The 12,474-nt window shown below is 36.7% G+C and overlaps 1 protein-coding gene across 7 annotated transcripts in view; it reads right to left on the reverse strand.

The window, feature by feature from the left end:
* Nucleotides 1–12,474, reverse strand: part of OSBPL9 (oxysterol binding protein like 9) — a 180,304-nt gene that overhangs the window by 8,525 nt on the left and 159,305 nt on the right. For all 7 annotated transcript variants that reach the window (XM_082429391.1, XM_082429390.1, XM_082429389.1 and 4 more), the window contains 4 exons: nt 6,801–6,913; nt 6,553–6,671; nt 2,488–2,573; nt 174–345 (listed from right to left, as the gene is read on the reverse strand). In XM_082429391.1, the coding sequence (XP_082285517.1) occupies nt 174–345; nt 2,488–2,573; nt 6,553–6,671; nt 6,801–6,913 (490 nt within the window). The remainder of the gene's footprint in view (nt 1–173; nt 346–2,487; nt 2,574–6,552; nt 6,672–6,800; nt 6,914–12,474) is intronic.

The raw sequence follows: 12,474 nt of genomic DNA on the forward strand, positions 1-12,474 counted from the left end.
CAAAATATGCTGATCCAACAACACTGTTCTTCTACGGGTGGTAATCTTTTGATCAGTGCCTTTACCATTATTATCCGCCTCCAAATAAAATGAAATCTTGAATCAGTACACTAGAAGCTAAGTACTAAGTATCTAAATACTAAGGTAATTTAAAATGTCAGTGGAGAACTCACCACAGTCTCCTCAGTATCACTTGGTAATGTCCAGTGACACTGAAAGAGCTCGCCCAGAATGGGGTTGTATGGCTTTTTGGCAACCGATCCTTTCCTTCCTGCGTGAAAGGCTGAGAGGTACCATTTTACAACCTGAACCATTCGGTCTCTGGCATCCTTCTGGTCACTAATACTGCAAGGGAGAAAGACAAAATTTAACACCCTGTTTTCTGACAGTACCCTCAGCATGGTCCACCCTAAGCCAGGCTAAGAGGGCCCAGTACCAGGAGCTACCTCAGTCTCTTTTTAAAATTGAAATATAATAAACATAATTAAACACACCAGTCTTAACTGTTTGGTTTGATGAATTTGAAAAAATGCTTATATCCATTTAATTAAACACCATGCAATCAAGATATAGAACATCTCCATTACCCCCAAGTTTCCCCATCCTCCTTTCCAAGCAATCCCCAACCCTTACCCTGAGGCAAACACTGTTTCTGGTTTCTAAGACCATTAGCTTTGCTTGTTCCAGAACTTCATACTTATAAGTGCATTGTTTAACTGCCAAATAGTTGGAGATTTTCTGGATATATTTCTGTTATTGATTTCTGATTTAATTCTTTCATGCTCAGTGAACATATTCCACATGGTTCCAATTATTTTCAATTTATTAAGTCTTCCTAGTATATGGTCTATCTTGATGAATGTTCCATTTACACTTAAAAAGACTGTTATACACATTGTTTGGTAATGTTTTAGAAAAGTCAATTGGACCTTCTATAGCCTCACTGATTTTCAGAGGGGTGGGGGAAGGTGCGTGCTGCTCAATCAATTCCTGAGGAATTTCCAACCTTGTTTGTGTACTTGTCTATTTCTCCCTTCAGTCAATTTTTGCTGCATATAGTTTGAAGCTGTTTTACATATTTAGGATTATTATTTATTCTTGATAAATTGACTCATCATATCATATGAAATAGCCCTACTTGTCTCTGTTAATATTTCTTGTCTTAAAAAATATCCTTTGATACTAATACAGTGACACCAGCTTTGTTATGCTTAGTGTTTTGCATGGTATATCTCTGTCCATCCTTTTAACTAATCAGTGTCTTCATATTTAAAGTCTCTCTCTTGCAAACAGCGTACAGATGAATCTTGCTTTTTTATCCAGTCTTACAATCACTGTTCTCTTAAATGGAGCGTGTATGCTATTCACATTTAGTGTAATACTGATATAGTTGGGTTTAACTCTGTCATCTTGGTATTTTTCTATTTGGCTTCTTTTTTGTTTGTTCCATTATATTTCCTTTCCTCCTTTTTGGGGAGTTAGAATTTTTAGAATTCCATTTAATCTTATCTATTGGCTTTTTAGCTATACTTCTGTGTTTTTTAAGTGATTCCTCCAGGGATCTCATAGCTTAAATTCTCATACATTAAAAATTATCCTTAAACTCAAATCTATATCTAATGAATAACTGGTACTTTCCATTTATTTATGTTACCAATAAATACTTACATTTTATTTGTTCAATTTTGTACGAATTTAAACAGTGCCATAGCTATTTGAATTTCTGCCCTTTGGGAAACGGTTAAATGGGTCTCTTAAAATCTTCATTAAGAAGGTATGTATCGATGTCATCCAATGTGCCCACCCACTGTGAAACTTCAGTGATTTGTATCTGGCTTCAGCAAACCACAGTCCAAGGCCAAGGAATGCAATCAGAGAAGACGGATTAGAACACCCCATTACAAAGAAAATATTGCTGCTACCACTGAAAAGCAATGTGAACTCACTCACCTCCTCATAAATCAATCCCACCTTTAGATTAGCTCTGGCCTTTATACATGTATCTAATATTGCAAGCTTTGTATTTGAAATTTATGAATCAGGCTATACTCTGGACACTGGACTGTAAACTCCTCAAAGGCAGACACTGTGACTCTTTCCCTTTCCAGCTCATAACAAAGTGCCTGGCAAACAACAGGTGCTTTAGAAAGGTTTGCTAAACTCGGATAACTGAAATTCATTGGATATAGTGTAAATAATTTAACAGTGATTACCAATTCCTGGATCAAATAAGATCCTAGCCTTGGCTCCGTAAATCCTAGCTACCTTAACAGGCACTCAAGATTTTTTGAAGTGTTTAACTTGGTTGCCTAACAATATCACCGCCAAATAATCTAAGCAAATGGGCATCTAATACAAACAAAATATTCAATTCCACTTTTCCCCAGAAATGTCTGAAAGGCAAAGGGATCCATCTATCCTGCCAAGGCAGAAAGCTAATGGGTAAAGTCTTAAAAAAACTGGAAACTACTATATTGAGTCAAATACCTCACAAACAGGTCCGGATGTGCAAAAAAGTCTGCATACATTTCTAAAAGAGATCTTCTTTCAAGAATAAATGTTGGAAGAACTACCTGAAAAACATACATATTTGACCCTTGAGGATCAAATTCCACTACAGATAAACAGATTGCTGAACTGCTTAAAAAAAAAAAAAAAGTAAATGAAACAAAAAACTCATTCCAATCATAGTAACACCCACCAAGTACTGCCCAGGCATGCTTCTGATACCTACTTCTCAAACTGTTCTGATTCAGAATGCCCATTAACCTGCCCAACAGATGAAAAACAGAGATTTTGAATGTTCAAATGTCACTTCCTCTTTGCAACCTCCCTTTAGCTCCCTGAATCAGTGTAACAATAACAACAACTACTCAGTAGCAACCCTTTGATACCTATATGACCTTCTGGAGTATCACATACACATTATCTTATTAAACTGTACAACAATCCCGTTAAGAGGAAATTATCATCCTTATTTTACAGTGGAGAAAAATGAAGCTCAAAAGGGTGAAAAATTTTCTCACCGCTCTGTTATTCAGTGGAATTCAAAATCGGGTTTGTCTGGTTATGGGGGTGGTGCAGGGCCTGCTCACTTTCCCCTCTATCATCGTAGGCGCACTAGGGAACTTATCTGCTTATGGGTCTGTGTCCGCAAATGAACAATGAGCTCCTAGAATGCAAGGGCCATACTTATTTCTGCTTGCATCTTCAGTTACTATCCCCAAAGTAAGAAAAATTTAAATAAGTAACTGAATAAACAAAATGAAGAAGAGAATAAAGACGGGATTCAACAAACTCCTTCATCGTGGGGCTGAGCCCATGAAGAAAAATGCTGAGGCGCTGGGAATGTGGCAGAGGAGAAAGTAAAGAAGAAATTGGAAAATGAAGAAAAAGGATAAGATAGATTAGGATTAACGAATTAAAAAAGGAATGAAGGAATAGTTTTTGATACGTGTATCAGATTAGACATTATTCATTATGGAAGTAGCGCATCATAGTAAGTAAAAATTCCTTTAAATGTAGTAATTACTGTGTATCTGCTATATTCAAGATCGTGTGGTAAATGCTATGAAGGCAGCAAAGGTTAAGTATGAGAGAATAATATGAGCATTTAAATTTTAGGTAGAATGTGATAAATATCATACAAGAGATGCTCAAGGTACCATGGAAATTCAGGACAGGCAAAGATCATGTTCTGTTTGGGGAACCAGAATGAGGGCAAAGTTTGGAAACAATTTATTGAGGTGGGGTGCTAAAGAAAAGCCTTAGAGAGTAGGCTATAAGAGACAGAGGGAAAAACAGAAGAACAAGACATGGAGATTGGGGGGGGCGGGGGGGCAGAAAATGAGTGTGACAGGGACTGACCAGTGGACCAGTATTGCTGCGTATATAAAGAGGAATGATAGGACACAGGCTTGAAAAGAAAAACTGTGGTTCCAACATTTAGAATGTTTATTATCAGGCTCCAGAGTTTAAAAGTTCCACAGAACATGTATGTTCATAATATAAATATGCTTAGATTGGCAAGTAAGCTTGGTACAATTTCCTACCACTCCTGGAGAACACAGAGATTCTAAATCACTAAGTAAGACTGCTGAAGAACAAGACAGGACTAAGTATCTTAATGTATAAGCAGCTCTTGCAAATCAACACGAAAGAGACTACTATTGCCAGTAGAATAATGAACAAAAGAACTGAACAGGCAATTTGATAAAGAAGAAATGGCCAAAAACCATAAATTTGATTTGATGTTTAATCAAAAAAGAATTTTTTTTCCCTCTCTACTTAAAAGTTTTCTTAAGAACTCTCATTCACCACATCTTCTTCAGTGTTTTTAGCACTATACTGATACATGCCATTATGTCAAGCTGCTGGAACACTGATAAAAGTGAGTTGGGTTAGGTTGTCTTAAACCTGGGTTCAAGTACTTATTTTGTCACTTCTTAGGTGTGAGGAAGCCCTGGAAAATTAATTCAACCTCTGTAAGTTTCTGTAAAAGGAGGATAACTATATGCCTTGCTTAAATCTTAGGATTGTTTTGAAGACCAAATGAGGTAAGCGGGATGTGACTTTATAGTATTTCCAAACACTACAATGTATTTGGAAAATAACTCTTTATAGAAAATATTTGAAGTGAGAAAGTATTTTTATAAATAGGAAAATGAGATACAAATTTAAGGCATTATTGTAATAATACTTTGGAATGCACAAGGGAATCAAGATTTCAGAATCTGCTGGCAATCATAGCCATTTATGCCAATAAAGATTTCTAAAATAGCTAATTTGGCAAAAATTAAACTTTTAGTGGCTCCAAACCCAAACCTGGACTATCTGGCAGAGGAAATTATGTGAGGCAAAAATTACACACTTGATTGTGGCACACACTTTTGGTTGCCTATGTACATCTCTACTAACAGAACTTTCATTCAGTTCAGGTTCAGGCTATAGGTTGCCATGAGAGTCACAGGGCCCGCCCAGATCTCAAGGGGTGAATGTGGATTAATCTAAACCAATCATTTAACCTCCTTTACCAGTGACTGGTTTAGGCGTGCACACCTGCCTAGTTCTGGCCAATGAGATTCAACTGGAAGTTTGATGGGCCACTGTTGTTATATGTTCTCCCTATTACAACAACAAAATTCATGAAAAGAAATTATTTTTCTGCCTCTTGACATATCTGCATAAGGATGTGATGACTGGAAGTGCAGCAGTCATTTTGCAATGATGAGGAGACAGGTCTGAGTGTGAATGTCAGCATGCTAAGGATGGCAGAGCAGAGAGACTGAAGGAACCTAGGTCCTTTCTCACATTGTTGACCCACTACGAATTAGTCAATCCTGGAACTACTCTACTTCTGGACTTCTCATTACAGGAGATAATAAACCTAGCATTGTTCAAGATACTGTTAGGTGGGTCTTCTATTACTGAAGACCAAAACCAACCAAGGTAGAAGATGTAGAAAAGAAATATATTATAAATGTCAACATCTAAAATTAAGCTGTATCTTTCAAATGTGAAGTTACAATTCTGCTCCAGCAATTATGCAATCAATCTAATGATCACTGAAAAAATTCTGAGGGCAAGCTCCTGCAAATATTCTGTTACCTAGAACTTTCCCAGCAAGTATGTTTGTTGCACAGATTTTCCATTCTCATTTAGATTTGGGGTAAAAATTTTTATTATAGACACTTACTAGAAAGTATTATAGATTAGTTTATAGATTTTGAAATCTACGACCAGATTAGAATCTCAGTTCTGCCACTTAAATAAGACTTAGCCAAGTTACTTAACCTCTATGAGCTTTAGTCTCCTCATCTATAAAATGGTGTTAACAATAACACCTAACTTTGCAGTGCTGTGGTGAGAATTAGGTAAAAGGATGAGGCTTTTAGCACAGTGGCAGGGATATACACAGGCACCTATACACCAGTCTCCTACATCAATCAGGTATTCTGTTTAGAGTGCCAAGTTTAAATTCAAATTCAAATCCAGAACCACAATAATTATATAGCTCAACATGTGTCACACAGTTTTCCACTCACTACCTGTTCCATTCCTTACAACAATCCTGTAAAGTAGGTCACTGTATGTCCATTTTGTATATGAGAAACCCAAAGATCATAGAGAAAGGGACTTGCTCAAGGTCACACAGTTTGGTAACAGCAGAAGTAGGATGTAAGCACAGGTCCTCTAACCCCGAGATCAGAACTCTGCTCATTTTGATTCCATGCACACTACACTGCTTTAGGTTTTTGTTCAGACTACTAACCAAGCCCAATACTATTCCATGCTTGCCCCCAATAAAATCCAAATCATAGCCTATATAATCCATATGTACTATCTCTATGAAATTATCCTAGCTTTACTTATTTCATCCATTTATAAAAATTTTCAGTTTACTCAGGTACATATATATTAATTCATAACAAGACAAAAGTATAAACAGAAGTTATGTCATTATACTACATTTGCAGACACACTCACTATACGATCACTGAGAACCTACATATACACATTAAGACTAACAGCAAATACCAAATTGATTCTTACCTTAGTGAGATCCATTCCAAGCCTAACCTGTGACAACAGATGCATGATAACACTCTTGTGCTCTTCCACCGACCCTGCCTCCCCTTCATCATCTCTCTCATCATGTGAATCGAAAAGGTCTAAAATAAAACAGATCTTCTTAGACCGGTGTTAAACTGGGCCAATCTGTGCTGTTACCAAGTATTATACATTTTTTTTCAAACAAATATTTTTAAGAAAAAAAAGGTAAACTCTCCAAGGCTGCTTACCAGCATCACTTGTTCCATTGGACATGGAAGAATTAAGTGATTCCGTGGTATCTGGGCGCTTTAGACTATTTCCTGAGCTGCTGTGTGTCAAGACTGAGGCAGATCCAGAGGAACTAAAAAAAATTAATCACCTTCTTAAGCTTTGTAAAAAAGCAATTTAAAATCATAGTAAGATACCAATCTATTTAAAACCAATATATGCAGATAGCTGACAGAAACTAACTAGACCCTTAAAGTTAGCTGGTTACATACATACACACATACATGCTTTCCAACTCTCTCCCCATCAGGCTCATGTTTTCTGCATGGTGTATGCTCAACCAAGCCATGTTGAAAGGCCATGAAAAATTGGTAAGATTTTGCTTCTGCATGTAAGTTTAAAACTAGAGTTCATTTTCCAATTTTGTTACTTTGCATAAATGTAGGTATGTCATAATTCTTGGCAACCATTTCCAGAACCTCAAAACTGGTAAGTCTATTAATTAGCCTCAGAAAGATGTCTATATTTTTGAGATCCTTTGATAAAAGCCCACACTGGTAATAACACCCTTCCCAGTCATTAAAAAATTATATTTGAAATTTAAAAATAAAAAAGCATATTATTTTTTACAAGTAAATTTATGGTAAGTGGTATTATGAGCTGATTAACAGGGTCTAAAGAAAGAATCCTCTATTTTATTATTACAGCTATGATCATAACTTACCCAGGACTAGTATTTGTACATTAACAAAAGAATGATCAAAGTTTACTTATTAAGGGTAAAAATAGAAACCAAATTTCTCATACTGCAGGTATTATTTATAAAATGGTACACACATAAAAGTCTTTTATTGCAAATTTATAGGTGCAAAACACATTATATATTCTAATTTAAACACAGTTTGCCCTGATTACTTACCTTCTTTTGATTTCTTATTTAATAATAAGCTTGATTTTTTTAAGAGTAGTTTTAGGTTCAGAGCAAAACTGAGCAGAAAGTACAGAATTCCCATACGCACAACCTCCCCACTATCAACATCCTGCACGAGAGTAGTACACGTGTAACAGTTGATGAACCTACAGGACATGCATGCCATTATCACTCAAAGTCCATAGTTTACAGTAGGGTTCACTCTTGGTCTTGTACATTCTATGGATTTTGACAAATGTAATATAAGTATCCCCCACTGTAGTATTGCAGAGAATAGTTTCATTATCCTAAAAATCCTCTGTGCTCTGCCTATGTTAGAACATTAGAATATTAGAACATATGTATTCTAATTTAAACATAGTTTGTCCTGGTTACTTGCCTTCTTTTGATCTATTTTTCAAAAATCCTTAGGTAACTAAATATGGTTACTTTGATAATTTAGTAGTGTACATCACAAGGTACTATAACTAATGTCTACCTCACCAGTTTTGAGCCAATGGAAAATATGAGTAAAAGAACTAGATAAGAGAAATCAAATTATCATTAAATAAAAGAGCTGCATAAAAATTATCTTCAAAAAGTGTTGTGGCTCTTTGATACATCATCAAAATAGAATCAACGTTTTAAATCAATTGATCTAAAAACCTCAGATTCTTTAAAACATGCATCTTATTTTAGATTCCAAACATCAGAGATGAATTTATGCTGTGCTTTTCCTCCTTACTCAGGTTAGAAACCATGTCTGGGCCAAGTGAAATGCTCAATAAAGCTCAAAATGGAAAAAAATGGGATAAATTCTCATTTAGCCATTTCATAATTTACCTCGTTCAGGACAAAGGATTTAAAGACTATAGTTACAAAACAAGAGCAACGCTAACAAAAATGATATGCATACAGGAAAGGTTTATCTGCAATGGGCTAACTTGCACAGAATTAAATCATAAGATCATAAATAAACTAAACCAAAAAAGGTACAGCTCTGAACTTAATTATAACAACAGAATCCAAAATCTTATTGAGTACCTTGTATGTGTCAAACACTGTATATGTTCATCTCCATAACAGTCTAACCCTAAAAGGGAGACATGATTATTCTCATCACACACAGAGGCTCAGAGGTTCAATGACTGGACAGAGGTCACGCAACTGGTAAGTAGTGGAGCCATTTCAAATATACGTCTGGCTCCAAAGTGCAAGTTCTTTCCCACATGCACTTTCATCTAGTTTATAAATGTGCAAAACCCAATAACACAGTTCACACAGAAGTTATCATTACTACAGGTCTTTAGAAACTGAACGGTGAAAGGACTTTTCAAATTCTCTTCTGTCAGGGAGAGAAACTGTAGATAGAAACTTGACCTGAGAGCTAGAAAACTAGTGGTAGAGCTGATGACCAGCAGGTGGCACACAAGCTCAATGCCTACAGAGGCCAGGCAGAGAGCATAAATATGTGAATAGGGCCAGATTATAAAACAATAGAGACCTGGTACTAGCATACTCAATTTGAAGGGATTTAAAATTCCATTTAATGGGAAAATGTATATCTGAATCACCTTGCTGTACACCTGAAACTATCACAACATTGTTAATCAACTATACTCCATTAAAATAAAAATTTTAAAACAAAGAATCAACAAACTCTGTGCTGGCCAAATAAAATATCTGTAGCCCCTACTAGTTTGGGAATCTAGATTAGGGCATAAAAGGAAAGAATGAAATTGAAGGAGAAAAGGAAGCCTGAGTGGGTGAGCTGGACAAAGAATTTAACTCTGGATCCCTTCAAATAGGAGGTTCATAAACTGTGTATTTGTTATGGGATGGGTACTGGGAGAGCATAGAGAAGGAAGCTTACAAGGAGAGAAAAGAAAAGCCTATGAGCCTGCAGGTAACTTTGTAGATATGCCTATTACAGGTACAACAAACAGGTAAGCATTTAAAATTTATCTATTTCAGAAAAATTTCAGGAGAACCCCTAAAACTGGGGCCAGAGATTGACTATCTGTGATGTAATAAGGAGGCTAACCACATTATTATCAAGCTTTTACTGAATATAGTTATAGGCTTCTAGAGGACAGATGATCCATTTTGATATTCAATTGTACTTTGTTTCAAATAATAGCTAATGATCGAGACTGTCCTTAATTCTGTTTAAAGAAAACAATGATTTAACACTTCAAAAATAAATAATAACCTTTACTTTGGAATTTTCTTCCAAATGCTTATTTTCTTTTAACCCCACTATCATAAAAAATATTTTAAAAATTAAAGTGAAATTTCTATTGGCAAACTGCTAATAAGGGTCTTGTAATAGTTTACTTCCCTACATACAAACATTAAGAAACCAACATGCTAAACCAAACCCTTTCTGCTAAACTAGCCTTCCTGAATTGTGGGCTCAAATGTCTCTTCCTTAAGTAAAGTCTCATGTCCTAACAGTATGTATTCACCTAATCACATATATTTTACTTTTCCAACATTCAAAATCTGAATTTGATCTACTATGTAACAAAACTTCCTGAATTAATATCATAATTTTCCTTATAAATTTTGAGGTTCTGAATAGTTACAGTGCAATTATATACAACACTGTATTTCTCAGTTCACGTGCACACTTAAGAGAACTGGAGCGCTGGGTCATATGGTAGTTCTATTTTTAGTTTTTTAAGGAACCTCCATACTGTTCTCCCAGCAATCCCACTACTGGGCATATACCCTGAGAAAACCATAATTCAAAAAGACACATGCACCCCAATGTCCATTGCAGCACTATTTACAATAGCCAGGACATGGAAGCAACCTAAATGTCCATCGACAGATGAATGGATAAAGAAGATGTGGTACATATATACAATGGAATATTACTCAGCCATAAAAAGGAATGAAATTGGGTCATTTGCAGAGACGTGGATGGACCTAGAGTCTGTCATACATAGAAAAGTAAGTCAGAAATTGAAAAACAAATATCATATTAATGCATATATGTGGAATCTAGAAAAATGGTATCGATGAACCTATTTGCAGGGCAGGAATAGAGATGCAGACATAGAGAATGGACATGTGGACATGTGGGGGAAGGGAGGGTGGGATGAACTGGGAGATTGGGACTGACATATATACACTACCATGTGTAAAACAGATAGCTAGTGGGAACCTGCTGTATAGCGCAGCGAGCTCAGCTCAGTGCTCTGTGGTGACCTAGATGGGTGGGATGGGGGTGGTGGAGGGAGGGAGGTCCAAGAGGGAGGGGATATCTGTATACATGTAGCTGATTCACTCTGTTGTACAGCAGAAACTAACACAGCATTGTAAAGCAAATATACCCCAATTAAAAAAAAAAATTGTTATCTCTAAAAAAAAAAAAGAGAGCCAGAGAAATGGAGTGCCACAAAATATTTCTTACTAAAAGAAACCAAGGTTCAAGGTCTAAGTTTGGCTGATAGTACTTAGCTTGCAAATTCACATATAATCATTTCCAAATTTGTACTGTATTTCAAAGCAAACCCCAAGCTGTAACACTAGCACCGACTCCTGAGATGGCAGGAGACTTGGAAATAATACCCAACAAAAAGTAAGCCAACTACATCTACAACAAATATAAGAACATTAAAGCAAATAAATGTTAATTTGCTTTCTGTAACAGCTGTCACTTACTGCGCACTTATTATACATGCCAGACATCATAGTAAGCACTTGACATTATTCTCACTTAAATGTTCACAATGATCCCTGGAAGTTGAAACTATTATTATCCTCATTTCACAGACAAGGAAACTGAGGATGTCACAGGCTAAATAACTTGACCGAGATCACACACCTTAAAAGCAAAACAGATTTAGAACCTATTCTTTTCTAAGATTCCAGAATCCAAAGTCTAACCACAGCAACTGTGTACCAGTAGGGCTAAAAAGTACTTTGCTTATTGGCTATCATGTAAGTGACTTTACAAGTAAAGGCCTTTTCTGTACAATGGAACATACCTAGCTTTGATTTAACACTGTAAAATAGGTCAAATGTTTCCTAATGAGAGAAAACCTATCATCAATATCTGCCAAAATCTGCCTACTTAGTATCTCTGGAGTCCATGTGCTTCCCTCCATTCCTATGTTATGACCTTAGCTCAGGTTATCAACATTTCTCAAGTTTCTACCCAGTTTTGCTTGGTCTTCCTACATGTAATGCATCCCCACTGCATTCGATTCTACACAATTCAGGCGTATCTATTCTTCTAAAATGCAGACCTGACCAGCAGCTGCCATCACTTGTGAGAAAATGTTCAAAATTTATAAAAGGCTAAAAGGACTCTTTCACGACCTGGCCCTTGTCAATCTCTTCTGTATCTTCTTAACCACTCCCCACAATTTATGCTACAGCCACACTCAGCCTTGCTCAGTAGCTTACAGCTCCTCAAAGAAACCAAGCTCCCGTTGCCTCCAGGCCTTTCTTTTTTTTTTTTTTTTTTAAATTAATTAATTAATTTATTTTTTATTTTATGGCTGTGTTGGGTCTTCGTTTCTGTGCGAGGGCTTTCTCTAGTTGTGGCAAGCAGGGGCCACTCTTCATCACGGTGCGCGGGCCTCTCACTATCGCGGCCTCTCTTGTTGCGGAGCACAGGCTCCAGATGCGCAGGCTCAGTAATTGTGGCTCACGGGCCCAGTTGCTCCACGGCATGTGGGATCTTCCCAGACCAGGGCTCGAACCCGTGTCCCCTGCATTGGCAGGCAGATTCTCAACCACTGCGCCACCAGGGAAGCCCCAGGCCTTTC

The sequence above is a fragment of the Balaenoptera physalus genome (assembly GCF_965194825.1).
Source record: "Balaenoptera physalus genome assembly, chromosome: 1".
NCBI lineage: Eukaryota > Metazoa > Chordata > Mammalia > Artiodactyla > Balaenopteridae > Balaenoptera > Balaenoptera physalus.